We start from the raw sequence: 14,916 nt of genomic DNA, 5'->3' as shown, positions 1-14,916 counted from the left end.
TCAACTGAAAAGTTGATAACTAAAAAAATTAATCGGTATAAGTAACTCAAATAAGAGTTGATAACCCAAAACTAGTTTGAAATTTATTTTGTAACTTCATATAAGAGTTAGTAAATTCGAAAAGTTAGTAAGTTATGCAAATAAATGTTAGTAACTTAGTACAACATTGACAACTTCATAAAAGTGTGGATAAGTTATCGATAAATCATATTGTTAAAATGTCTGTTTCGAGTAGACCCATATTCAATTGGTTTTGTTATTATTTGAGTTAGTTCTATTATGTAAATAGATCATAAATGGGTTTAGAATGGTAAACACCAAAAAAATATGGATGTTAAATGGATTTACAATTTAACTGGAATCAATCCACGTCTATGACTCCTCTCCCACCACACTCAATCTCGCGTTAGCTCACCTCGTGTTCTTACCTTAGTTCGAATATAAGTTTTCCTAGATTGGATTAAATATTGAATTGTTTTAGAAATATGGATCGAGTCGAGTATATATTGAGTCAGATATGAGTTATTAGATTTGTATTGCATTAAAATAAGTCAAAACAGCTTAAATAGACCAATTTGGATCGGGTCATTTCCGACCTGATCCCGACCCGCCCGTTTGATGGGTCTAGCTCAAGCCGCGTGATGGGTGTTATATGATCCATTTGGATGCATAGAAAGGCGTAAGGCCGATAAGTCAAGATTATCATTAGTATAACTATAAGCTATTGAAGAATAATTTGTTTCTTCCACCACCATAATTCACTTAACCAGAAAAAAAAATAGTATTATAATTAGTATTGCTAATATTGCTGTTGATATTCTGGATATTCAACTGTAAAAATTCTTTGTCGCACGGATTTTCAAAACTAGTTAGTGATCGAGGTAACATTTTTCTATTATTTTCCGGCCGTATATTAGAGCCTATCTGAAAAAATTAGTGGAGATAAAGATATTGCAGTCATTTAAGAAGTGTGCTACGATATGTCGAAACTCAATTATTCCATTTATTTAGATTACGAAATTAATTAGTGGATGTTTTGATAAAATTGAAAGGGGTCGTTTTTATTGGAATAACTCTTTGGTAATCTTTTCTCACCCCTGTAAAGAAAATCAATATTTTTTGAGAAAACTATTAAAGGAGTTCTAAACTTGTTGTACGTATGTCAATTCAGTTTTGAACTTTTCAATTTAGCAATACAGTCCTAGACCTTTTGACGGTTAATTAATGTAGTCATTTTGATGAATTTTGGTGGAAATTGCTGACGTGGATGCCAATAGTATGATGTGGCGCGACCAGAGCTAATGTGAACAATTTTTGCAATTTTTCAAAATCTTCCAAACTTTTTGCTTTGTTAAATAAATATTCTAATTTTTTATTTTATTTGCTTTTTCCACCATTGGTCGGCGATGCTTCCAGGCCACAGCGGAGGGCATACACGCCCCTATGACCGAAAAGGGGTGGTCATCGGCTATCACCAAGGCCCAGGCAACCCTTGCCAAACAACAATGGAAAACGAAAGAAAGAAGAGAAACAAAAAAGAACGAAAAAACTTATAAAATGTTAAGAATTCTTTCTTCTTATTTTTTTGGTCAGAAAGAATTTTTTTCTTTAAAAAAAAGGCAAAAAAATTGTATGTTCGTGCCAGCCATGCCACTTAAAAAGCTTGGCATCGATCTAAGCGATATTCGGATATAGGCAAATTGTCGAAAGGTTTAGGATTAAATTGGCTAAATCAATTTGATCAAATTTTTTTTGGCTAAATCAAAAAGTTTATGATTGAATTGATATTTACGCGAAAGATATATGAGCTTTCCCGATGTTCTTTTGAATGTCTAAATTTGAGACATCTTGCCAAAACATCAAGAAATGAAATGATGATGTGTCAATTCATCTACAAATTGATAGATTTCATTCAAGTTCTATAATCTATATCAATACCCAGATCGCAAAATACTTGTATTGTAATATTTGTGGTGCAAAAGTAAAAATTTACTAAAAAAGTTACAGCAATAATCAAAATAATCCTCTGTGCACATGTGTATGTGGGGAGACTTACCAAAAAAGTCTTAAATCAACATTTTTTTGCCATTTCAATCATAACATTTTGTGTTTGTAGTAATTCAATCCATTTGGCCAATTTTGATTGAAATTGCTGAAGTAGTGCAGCAAGTGCTGGCGTGGAGCAGCCAGTGTTAACATAGACAACTTTTAATGGTATTTTAATATTTTTTGCCATCATTGGGTGAGGTCGCGCCTCGTCATGCTTGGGTGAGGCCGCGCCTCGTCATGCTTGGGTGAGGCTAGCCCTTGATGGTGGCTGGCGAGGGCGAGCTTCGCTAGAGGTTGATCTCATCGTCCCTCACCTGTAGTTGGTTGTGGACCTTGGCGACCAGCTCGAGGAAGAAGAAAGGGAAACAAAAAAGATAAATAGAAAAAAAGATAAGATAAGATAAATAAATAAAAAATAGAACATTATTAGAAATTGTTTACGTTAGCACCGGCTACGCCACGTCAACAACTTCCGACAAAAATTAATCTGAAATGATTGAATTGACATAAATACAAAAGGCTTAGGATTGAATTAATAAAAAAAAAAAGTTTACAGTTGAATTGGCACAATTCTTATAGATTTAAGACTTCTTTTTTGTTAATTTTTCCGTCTATGTGCATAGCTAGCTCATAGTAAAGAGAGTTTAATTTAATAATCGCCACGCGGTAAGGCATGAGTTCCAAAACATTAGGTAAGAACTGAAGCCAGCACGATTGACCAACTTACATATCCCAAAACAGAAATCAGAATTGATATACAGCTGAGATGGTGACGAGGTCTCGGCAATCCTGTCCATCGCCAAGTGGACATCCTTGAAAGACAGAACACAGTTGGGCCGTCTACGTATGACCTTTTCTTGAAAAAACCCATGCACGAAGAACTGTTCAAAGTCAAAACTCATGCACCTTCTTCTTCTTCTCCATCTTCTCACGCTTGCGCAATCGCACAGCTGCAAGACACGGTTACTTTTTCGAATCAATCGGCGCCAACCTTTTATGTTTTTTTTAAAAGAGAGATGTGGATCGTCTCTTCAGGTGCCGATCTATAAATCAGATCGAGCATTTCATCTCACTCCGCCCCCATCACCTGGTTTCTTCTCTCTGTCTCTGTATCGTTCTCCTCTGCTTTCAAGCTCTCACTCTCAAGTGATCTCCATATTCTTTCCTCTCTCTCTCTCTCCCACCACCACACACACACACCACCCCCACCCCCACCCCCCCCACCCCCACCCCCGCCGGACTTGCCGGTGTACAGTACCTTAGTTTATTAGGCTTCTGTCCTGGTTCATTTTAGCTATGAAGACCTCTTTCTTCTGTACCATGTTCTTGTTCATCACCTTACTGAACTCAGGTTCAGCAACTCTCCAAGCGGGATTCTACCGCTCCACTTGCCCATCTGCGGAGTCCGTGGTCCGGAAAGTCGTGAACAAAGCGGTGGCCAGAAATCCCGGCATCGGTGCTGGGCTTATTAGAATGCACTTCCATGATTGCTTTGTTCGGGTATGCAAGTAACTTCCGAAGTAGTGGTTATAATCTCGATTTCAATAAATACCTATGCAAGGATAACCCTTTTTTAGCAAGTTCAAAAATTTCTTTGGTAAAAAGGTGTGTGGAGTAAATTTCACATTTCTATCACGTGTCCATGATTCTTGAGTTTATTCTAACTTAATAGTCACATAATAATCTATGCTTTTTACTCTCACCATTCTGAGGAATAGTCCATTGCATGTGGAAAACCTCAATTATCACAAAAAAGAAAAAGAGAGAGAGAGAGAGAGAGAGAGAGACTTCAGCTATATTGATAATTAATCTGTTGCTCTTTAATCCAATAATAGGGTTGCGATGCTTCGGTCTTGCTGGATTCAACCCCAGGCAACCCATCAGAGAAGGAACATCCTGCGAACAACCCGAGCCTACGAGGGTTTGAAGTCATCGATGAGGCAAAGGCTGAGCTAGAGTCTGTGTGCCCACAGAAGGTCTCGTGCGCTGACATTCTCGCCTTCGCGGCACGCGACAGTGCCTACAAACTCGGCAGCATCAACTACGCAGTCCCGGCCGGTCGCCGTGATGGGCTAATCTCACTCAAAGACGAGCCCTCCCAGAATCTTCCTCCTCCTTTCTTTGATGCTCAACAATTAGAGGCTAATTTTGCGAGAAAAGGCCTCTCTAAAGACGAAATGGCGACACTATCTGGGGCGCATTCGATTGGAGTCTCGCATTGTTCCTCCTTCTCGAATCGCTTGTACTCCTTCAATGCCACTCACACCCAAGACCCTTCCCTGGACACCAAGTTCGCTAGTGATCTGAAAGCTAAGTGTCCGAACAATGGAGGTGCTAGCGATCCCACGGTGTCATTGGACTATGTCACGCCGAACAGGCTGGACAACAAGTACTACAGTAATTTGAAGAACCACCGAGGCCTATTGACTTCTGATCAGACCCTTCTTAACAGCCCTTCGACGGCTAGTATCGTGAGGAGCAACGCAAATAACGGCGGAGCATGGGCTAACAAGTTCGCGATGGCAATGGTGAAGATGGGATCGATCGATGTCCTTACCGGGAGCCAGGGTGAAATTAGGAGGAATTGCAGGGTTGTGAACTAGCAGACGCTTAAAAGTTTATTAGAACATATGCATGCTTTTATTTCGACCTTTTTTACATCCTTTCATTCATTCATTGCTATTTCAAATGTGTATTTTCTTTTTTTCTTTTTCCTGAATTTCAAGTATGTATTTATCTAATGGAATGGGCCAATTCTACTGTTTCAATCATTTCTTTACTTTGATTTATTTTTCGTGTTGGTAGATTTTTGAAAGAGCCGGGACGTGTCAAAAACTGTTCATAACAAAAGTTTCGAATTACCCGATTGTCAATAACTTGTTGGTAGATTATGGAACCAATTAAATATTGAACAACAACTTAAATGAATGTTGGTAATTCAATATTGTGCATACACACTAGTAAAAATTGGATACACAAAGACAAGGTAAACATATAATGGCAACCCTAACAAGTCCTGTAAAAAGATCATCCTCTATGTCGTCACTTGGCCCCCCACCTCAAGTTGTCAAGTTCTCGAGGCGAACAGCTAGCCACTGCATCATAAGCATATCTTGAGACGACAACCTGGACATGTCCGGCAAGTTCTTGGTCCAAAACAGTTCTCATGCCACCTACACCGCGGAGAACGAGTTGATGACGGAGTTGACGGGGCCGAGCACATCCTCGGACTCCAAAGAGACGCATCGAGGGTCTACAAATCGACCCGGTTGTGCTCCGAAATGCGACGATTCAAAGAGTTGACAGGGGTAGCAGTGGGAACGATGGGGAGAAGATGGACCGCAGCTTGTCCTTGATGAAGGCAAACAAGTTAATGCTCTTGAGGAGCCAAGCTGAGGACTTTGACCACACGCTGTGGCTGTGGAAAGAAGACCAGGAGGATGCTTACAATGGTGGAATGAGATAGGAAGATTTCATGGGCCAATTTTGGAAGCCTCTCACTAGGGAGATCAAGATTCCATTAGCTTCATATGCTTAATTAAAACTCTTTGACACGAACTCAAATTCATGAACAGCTAGAGGAGAACATGGACATCAAAAAGCATGGAAAGCAGAAATAAGAAGAAAATGGAAGGTGGGACCCGCAAAGATAGAAAAAGAAGAAAGAAAACAGAAACAAAGTGATAGAAATGGTGGGCCACACAGGGGTTAGTATGATCAAACCATAAAAAAAGATTGTTTAAGCCAAAAATGGAGGGGAAAAAGCGTAACCCTAGAAAATATTGTCATTTTCTAGAAAAATGAATTTTCAAAAAATATTTTATAAAAACATCACATTTTTCGCAAAATACACAGACTGGAAAAATGTTTTTGTTCCTAATGTAAGATATTGCTGTGATATCAAAATCATTGTCTAAGACATTACTATTGCATGAAATATAAATTTTGAACTGTTTCATTATCAAAATAAAGCAAACTAAAAAAATCCCGAAAGAATAGAAAATTCAAATAATAAACAAACTTAATTTCTCAGTGCTCATAAAATTTCATGTAAAAATGGTTCTCCATTCTATGTGAGCGTGCATGTGTAAAATGAGCTAAAGAAAACAATGGAAATGGTTTTTCTAAATTGGTTTTTTTTCCCTGAACGTAAAGTTTTTCTATTGATTATTCACTTTCAGCGGGAAGAATTATCAAAGAAGTCCTAAACATATTATAATTGTGTCAATTCAATCGTAACCCTATTTTTTTTTTTCCAATTTAGTCCATTTGGCCAACCGGCGTTGATGTGGAAATTTTAAATTAATATTTAACTTAATTTTTTTTTTGGTAAGGTATTTAACTTAATCTTTATGATTTCTTTTATTATTTCTTTTCTTTTCTCTAATTTTTTTTCCCCAATTCTTAGGGGCTATGAGGGTAGCCGAACCCAGGCAAGGGCATCCATCCCTTGTTGGCTCTGGACAAGGGCATCACAACCCTTTTCAGCTCTTGCCTATTATGGGCAAAGGTCGTGACACCCCTCACCCGGCTAGATCCGGCGAGGGTGCCACGGTCCTCGCCAGATCTAGATGAGGGGCTGCGCGCCTTCACTTAGTGTTGGTGAGGGTGTCCCGGCACTAGGGGTTAGGGAAAAAAGCTACAAAAAAGAATAAAATTAAAAAATTAAAATATTTGTATCATTTAAAAAAGTCCACGTACGCACCGGCCGGCTAAATGGATTGAATTGGTACAAATGCAAAAGGTTTACATTTAATTGACAAAAAAAAAAGAGTTTATGACTGAATTGGTACAATTACAATATGTTTAGGACTTTTTTGGTAATTTTCCCCTTTCAGCTAACCAAAAGCATGAAATTTTGAAAAATCATTTCATCAAGATCATATTTATAAAAACAAACCCACTCTTAGTAAATTTCAAACGCTAGTAAGCTATACAGATAAACGTTAGTAACTTACTTCAAGGAAAAAGTATAAAAAGAAAACCTAAATTTATTATATTTGTGCCAATTCATAACTAACTTGTCGATTGCACTAGTTTAGTCTTAAACCTTTTCATAATTTGCCAATTTAGTCTATTTGGCCAATATAATCTGAAAATTACTGATGTTGACACTAATAGTCCTATGTAGTATGATCGACACTAACGTTGACATTTTTAAATTTTATTTGTTTATTTTCTTGTCATTACTCTCTCTTTTTCTTTTTCTTTTTTTTTTAAATCTTGGACTGAGGACTAACGACCTTCTCCATTGCAGCCCATGCTAGCTCTAGGCGTGGGTGTCGTAGCACTTGCTTGATGCCCTCACTGGCCGCGGCGCCTTTGCTAGCCAAAGTAAGCGTGCGCGGTCCATCCCCCAGATTTGGCGAGGCCGCAACACCCTTGCCGAGTTTGGGCCAAGCGAAGTAATGATGCCCAAATCTAGCGAGGGTGTGTGGCCCTTGCCTGGAAGCGATGAGAGTCGGCTAGCGATCTTTGCCAGCCCTCGGTAAAAAAAAATGGAAAGAAAAGAAAAAAATAAATTATAAATTATGAAAATGTCAACATTAGAATCGATTATGCCATCTAGGATGGTTGGTATCCAAGTCAGCAATTTCCGACCTAAATAGGCCGGATGAACTTAATTGATAAACCTTGAAAATATTTAAAACACAATTAGTATAATTGAAAGGTTCACAAGTTTATGACTTTTTTTTGTACTTTTTCCTTCGATACAATATTAACAACTTCATGAAACCATTAATAAATTATTGATAAATTACATTGATAAGATGTCCGTTTTGAAATTAGCTTTCTCAAGTTGCGGGATGTGTGTTGTACGATTCATTTGGACGCATTAGAATATATAAATAGACCTATCAAAATTGGTCTAGAATCCATTTAATAACCCAAAAATATTTAAATGGGTCGTAACAAATTTCTCATACCGGCATAATGGGTCTACATAATAAAGAGGTCAAGTAAGTTATTAATGGGTCCATAGTAACTTTTTTCAGTGTAATAAATAGTGAAAATGAACTCATCGTCTTTCGTGATTTATCTTGGCTCATAAAGAAAATCAAATGTTCTTCTGCATGTCTCTTAAATTTTACGACACCTTGGGTAAACATTAACAAATGTCGGTGTTTAAATTAATATACAAACTGACAGATTTCACTCAAATTTCTATGTAGATACCCAGATTGCAAAATACGAGTATTGTATTGTTACCTTATAGTAAGCAAATTTTAATTTGATAAACGTCTCGCGGTGAGGCGTGAGTTCCAAAACATTAGGTAAGAACTGAAGCCAACACGATTGACCAACGTACATACACGTAATCGTTAATAATTATTCAATATAAAAGTCATAACACAAAACAGAAATCAAAGTCAGAACCCCGTTGGGCCGTCTACATATGACCTTTTCTTGGAAAAAACCCATGCACGAAGAACTGTTCAAAGTCAAAGACTCATGCACCATCTTCGCCCCTTCTCCTTCTTCTTCTTCTCATGCTTGCCCGAGCACACAGCTGCAAGACACGGTTTCTTTCTCGAATCAATCGGCGCCAACCTTTTAGGTTTTTTTCAGAGAGACGTGGATTGTCTCTTCCGGTGCCGATCTATATAAATGCCACATTGAGCATTCCATCTTCGCTCCATCCCCATCACTTGGTTTCTTCTCTCTATCTCTGTATCGTTCTCCTCTGCTTTCAGAAGCTCTCTCTCTCTCTCTCTCTCTCTCTCTCTCTCTCCAACTTGGATTGTCATCTTCTGCCCTGGTTCGATTTTGCTATGAGGACCTCTTTCTTCTGTACCATGTTCTTGTTCATCACCTTACTGAATTTAGGTTCAGCAACTCTCCAAGTGGGATTCTACCGCTCCACTTGCCCGTCTGCAGAGTCAGTCATCCGGAAAACCGTGAACAAAGCGGTGGCCATAAATCCCGGCATCGGGGCTGGGCTTATTAGAATGCACTTCCATGATTGCTTTGTTCGGGTATGCGAGTAACTTCTTCACACATTACGGAAGTAGTGGTAATAATCTCGACTTCAGTAAATACTAATGAGAGGAAAACCCTTTTTGAGCAATTTCAAAATTTCTGTTCGTCTACGAGATGTGAGTGTGTGGAGTAAATTTCACATTGCTGTAACATGTCCATGATTCTTGAGTTTACTCTAACTTAACAGTCACAAAATAATCTATGCTGGTTTTGCAGATGCACCTCAGCTATCTCAAATTTAATCTGTTGCTCTTTAATCTAGGGTTGCGATGCTTCGGTCTTGCTGGATTCGACCCCAGGCAACCCATCAGAGAAGGAACATCCCGCGAACAACCCGAGCTTACGAGGGTTTGAAGTCATCGATGAGGCGAAGTCTGAGCTAGAGTCTCTATGCCCACAGAAGGTCTCGTGCGCCGACATTCTCGCATTCGCAGCACGCGACAGTGCGTACAAACTCGGCAGCATCAACTATGCGGTCCCGGCAGGTCGCCGCGATGGGCTAGTCTCACTCAAAGACGAGCCCTCCCAGAATCTTCCTCCTCCTTTCTTTGATGCTCAACAATTAGAGGCTAATTTTGCAAGAAAAGGCCTCTCCCTGGACGATATGGTGACACTATCCGGAGCGCATTCGATTGGAGTCTCGCATTGCTCCTCCTTCTCGAACCGCTTGTACTCCTTCAATGCCACTCACACACAAGACCCTTCAATGGACGCCAAGTTGGCTACTGAACTTAAAGCTAAGTGTCCGAACAACGGAGGCACTAGCGATCCCACGGTGCCATTGGACTTGGTCACACCGAACAGGCTAGATAACAAGTACTACAGTAACTTGAAGAACCACCGAGGCCTATTGACTTCTGATCAGACCCTCTTTAACAGCCCTTCAACGGCTAATACCGTGAGGAGCAATGCAAACAACGGCGGAGCATGGGCTAACAAGTTTGCGGCGGCAATGGTGAAGATGGGATCGATCGATGTCCTCACCGGGAGCCAGGGTGAGATTAGGAGGAATTGCCGGGTGGTGAACTAGACAAGGACCATTGGGTATACCTTTGATTTCTTTAGCCGACAATTATTCGTTCTTTTATTGCTGATTCACTTCTAGTGTGTATTATCGTTTTCTTGTCCTCAACTTCAAGTGTGTATTCATCTGATGGAATGACATTGATTTGGTTTAAGAATTCTTGAGGAACGAGATAAGAGGATATTGTTCTCCCTTATCTCCATGTTTTCATCAAATGGCCTCGTTAAAAACTTTTACAACCGTCCAGTCAGCCCCCTTTCTCCTCAGCTAGCCCATCAACGAGGCCGCCGCCACTGCCGCCGACTTATATGATCCAACGGTGCATGTGTATTGGGCTCACATGCAACGGGTTCATGCAATAATGACTCTTCAATTAGACATGGGTTATTTATGAGCATGATCAAAGTGCTCTTTTTTAAATTAAGCGAATAACAAATACTATGTTGCATGGTATGATAACCTAATTTTGATAAATAACTTGTACTTAATACGTACTTTTTTAAAACGTACATTCGTATAATTAAGTGGCCGTGCCCCCTGCCCAATGCCCCCGAGAAAATTTGTCCTGTTCGAGCCGGGAGCACCGCGGGACGTGGATCCCCCTTGCCCTGTGCCCCATGCCTAGGATGCATGGATGGCGAGCTCGTCATCTTCTGAAGAAGCCAGTCTCTTTTCTTCCGGGTTGAATCTCCATCTTCTTCGACTTCTTTCCTTGGCGAACGATCCTCGATTTGGTGTCGGGAACTACCCCCGAGCCTGAAGCTTCTGATGTAAATAGGACAGGAAGGGCGATCATGCTGTACACCTCACCCACTCTGGTCTTGGAATTTTCTTCTCTGAAGAACGATTACACTGTAGAAATTATTGTCTGGCCACAGTCAATGTCTACAGAATCTAAGCCTTGTGATGCCCCAACAGTTGCGTACAGGAATAAGACCAGCAAAAACAGTAGAATCCCATTCACGCCACTCCTCGTTCTCAGTCACGATCATAAGTTGGCGAGGAGGAAGAGGGAAAACGCCCCAACATAGTAAAGAATTGGTGCAACGACACAAACGGTCTCGAAACTTTGGCCCAATACACAATATAATCCCTAAACAACGCAATCCTCAGATTTTTGGTACATGTTCGATTCAATCCCTAAACTATATTGAGATGTTCAATATTGTCCATCTATTCATTCAAATTTAGGGATAACATTTTGACATTTTCATATAGTTTGGGTATTGATTCAACATGTACCAAAAGTCCAGGACCGCATTAAATAAATTAAAAGTTCAGAAACCACGTTACAGTTTTGATTTACAGTTCATGGACCCTATGGAACAAGTTAAAAGGTAAGACATTACACATTGAACTAAAGTTTACTGACCATTTTTGTCATATTCCCTAAAGAATTAGAGCTCAATCATGGGCATCCGACAGGCTTGTCCATTTTGGCCCAATGGTTGAATTTGGGCTGTGTCCAAGCAGAACTTTTCCAAAGTTTAAACATACCTAATTTGGGCCTTTAGCACTAGTTAATCATAATCAAACTAGGACATAGACGATACAGGTACACGAGCCGAAAGTACTACAAACACAAGCATAAGGCCATAGAAAGGCCCAAAACAACCAAAGAGGAGAAAGGCCACATAAGGTCCAAGATCAAGTCTACATGAGCGAGGAGCATCAGGCCCATGCGGAGAGAATGATCCATCGGAAACTAGGATTTCAGACAAGGAAAAACCCTGGCAATGCCGATGACCGCAACTCCTTCGGCCGGCAGCCGCCGCAATGTGAGCTCTAATGAGCAGCTGGGCACCGGACAAGGGTATGTTAAGTGCATGACCACGAAGCTATGGCGAAAGAGAGGCGGCAAGCTCCCAACACCAAAAAGTCCATTGTACCGCTAGTGATCGAACCGGTCAAACAACCGAGAACCTAGCGCATTGATCCAACCGATCCAATTTAGACCGGATCACGCGGACTTCGTTTGACCAATTTTGCACTTTGTAGAAAAATGTTGTGATAATCAGCATAAGAGTCGAACCCTTAAAATTTTCTACCGGGGCTACGTACGCCCTTGTTGATGATAAACTTGATAAGGTCATAGAACTTTTTTTCTATAACATGTCTTCTACGCTCGTTTCCCAAAAAACGCAGAAAAGGACCATCAGAGATTTGCACATATGCGTTGCAATGACTTTGCTAACGCATTTATTTTATGATGGGAAAACTCACTTTTGGTGGGGGTAAGTCTCAAAATCATGGAACATTACACGAACCTAGGTAAAACGCGAGTCAGAATTGGAATGAATGACCTAAATACGAAATTCTATACACTTTCTAAACGAAGAATCGATTCCTTATGTCGTGTTTATTAGAGAGGGGGGGAGAAAAAAGGTGCCTGCCCCGAAATTGAAAATTCCACCGACCCCTTCGATCCTCTCATGACTCACAGGTTTGGATTATTGTGCGGTCGTCAAAGACGACGGCAGGAATGGTCCGCGGGGAAAGATTGATTGATTGATTGATTGATTGGGTCATCAATCTTTGCTTTCCACATCCTACAAGCGTGCGTCTCTCGTTCATGCTTTTACTCATTCCACCTCCCTTTTATTTCACTTTCTCTTTTTCTATCTTCTTTTTCATGTGTTATAGAATAAATACATAAGTATTCTATGAATTTTAACTCAACATATAAAATGATTTTTAAATTTTTTTAATTTATTCCATATGATCTATAAACTTTATTTCAATATGTAATTTCATTCTCGAACCTTTAATTCGTTCAACGTGATACATAAACTATATCGAAAATATTTTCATTATTATTTCCAAACTTAAATTACTATAAAGATAACGTTAAACATATTCATACAACTTATGGATTAAATTGTAAAGTTCAGAGACTGTATTAATTAAATTTAAAGTTTAGGAACGATAATACGTATCATACTAAAGTTCAGAAACTATATTTTAATCACATTACACGTGTAAGCCGAAATTCATAGGCTTTTTTTGTGTCATTTTCTCTTCATATATGTATTCGTTCTCATTCTAGTCAAAGGTGCCGTGCCTTCTTCCAGCACCGCACGCCTTTTGCCTTCTGGCCACAGCTGTTCTCTCGCACTCGCTTCCCTTCTTTTTGTCGGCTTCTTCCATCCATCATGACGCTTCTTCTCTCTTCTTTTGGCTCTCGCACGTGACCTTCGCAAGTGGGGATTGATTTCACTTTGAACTCATTCGGTAATTAGTACTTTTTAACCTCCCTTTCCCTCTCCTCATGAGCATTTTGCACTCTCGTGGAAACATGAACTGGCAATTATGATGATGATGATGATGATAATGATGATAAAGGAAACCCCAATTTGGGATTTGTGCGTCAATATGGAAGGAGTGTTTAGGTAACTCTTCTCAAAATTTTGCATCAAATGTCTAAAAATAAGTGACCATTGGTACTGAGCTTTTCAAAATTGGATAATATTTTTATTTCAATGAGAAAGCCATGATGAGCGTATTAAGAAACGGTCATCCTGAAGGAACCATAGTTATTTTTGCTTTCGCGACGTGTCGGATTTTAGGTGATGGCGGAAGTTTGTTGTAAGTTGGGGAACGACAATGAAAAATGAAAGAAAATAATTTTCCTTTACATAAATTGCAAAAAAAAAATAAAATGAATAAATTGACTCACCAAATTTCTAGAGTTGGCCTTTTGGCGGATTGTCTTCATGTTCTTGCATCTAGTCGATCCTCCAAGAATAGGTTATATATAGACAATCATTTCTCCCCTCAACGGAAGAATAGGTTATATATATAGACAATCATTTCTCCCCTCAACGGACTTATACTCTACTAAGAGATTAATGTCAAATAAATTTTTGAGGTGTTCTTATTTCGCTGAAAATTCCATGATGAAAGAAATATTTTCATGAAAATTATTTTCGAGGATAATGTTTAGTTTTCATTTGTTTGATGGGTTAGAAAATGTGATTTTATTCTTGCTAAAAGCGGGAGTCATTTTCCCACTTTCGAAACTTGTTTCAGTCCATGTAAAACGTTTTCCGTAATACAAACACCGAAAAGTCGGAAAATAATCTTTTGGAAACAATTTTCCTTCAAATAAACGGAGCCCCAATTTCACTTAAATTACCGGAGCTCGAGACCCGCTAGAAATCATATTTATTTATCTTTCTTGTCTTATGAATGAATGAACATATCAATTCTACAATAAATAATATGATTTTTGGTAAAATAATTTTGTCCTCTCCCGATTCAACCTCCAACAACTATGGGAGACAAGAGAGCTAAGCTGCCTGTTCCCCTTCATGTTTAAATTATTTCTCACCAAAAGAATCTCGAACTTATTTAAAACCTTGTAATAGTCATTGCTTGCATCGAAAAATGAAAGGTCGACTCATCATTAGGGTCTTTATTTTCCGTTTAACGAGTTATCATTAGGTTCGCACAGGAGATATAGAGACAACTTTTGCGTTCAATTTGTGACTCATGGACCACGGTCTCGAGATGCTACTTATTATTAATCACCCTCTCTAAAATGATTGCTACTTAAGTACTCCTTTGGAGATTTTAACCTACGTCGAACTGAGGTTTATTCTGCTCTTGACAACCGTTTAGAGTATGGGTGGCGATTTTTGAAAAGATATGATAACGCGAGTTGAACATGACACAAAATTGACGGTTTTGGGTTGAGGCTATCCATGTTCCAGTTGATTTTGTGTCAACTTGCAGGACACGACTTGTAATCGTGTTGCGATTGTGTCTCTTAAATATGTCTCGAGTTTAAAATTGTTATTGGCACCACAAGACAAAATATGGGGACCACGTTTGATCATTACTCAAGATTTTGGTCTGATAGA

General features: G+C 39.3%; 2 protein-coding genes across 2 annotated transcripts; both read left to right on the top strand.

The window, feature by feature from the left end:
• Positions 1-3,342: 3,342 nt before the first annotated feature.
• LOC115745437 (peroxidase 5-like) lies at positions 3,343-4,652 on the top strand. The gene is made up of 2 exons (XM_030680971.2): positions 3,343-3,549; positions 3,885-4,652. The coding sequence occupies exons 1-2, from the start codon at positions 3,346-3,348 to the stop codon at positions 4,650-4,652; spliced, it is 972 nt and encodes a 323-aa protein (XP_030536831.2). The 5' UTR covers positions 3,343-3,345.
• A 4,163-nt stretch (positions 4,653-8,815) lies between these two features.
• LOC115745435 (peroxidase 5-like) lies at positions 8,816-10,070 on the top strand. Its single transcript, XM_048284585.1, has 2 exons — positions 8,816-9,026; positions 9,293-10,070. The coding sequence occupies exons 1-2, from the start codon at positions 8,823-8,825 to the stop codon at positions 10,058-10,060; spliced, it is 972 nt and encodes a 323-aa protein (XP_048140542.1). The 5' UTR covers positions 8,816-8,822; the 3' UTR covers positions 10,061-10,070.
• Positions 10,071-14,916: the final 4,846 nt, after the last annotated feature.

The sequence above is a fragment of the Rhodamnia argentea genome, chromosome 8, assembly GCF_020921035.1.
Source record: "Rhodamnia argentea isolate NSW1041297 chromosome 8, ASM2092103v1, whole genome shotgun sequence".
NCBI lineage: Eukaryota > Viridiplantae > Streptophyta > Magnoliopsida > Myrtales > Myrtaceae > Rhodamnia > Rhodamnia argentea.
This window is presented reverse-complemented; position numbering and strand designations above follow the sequence as displayed.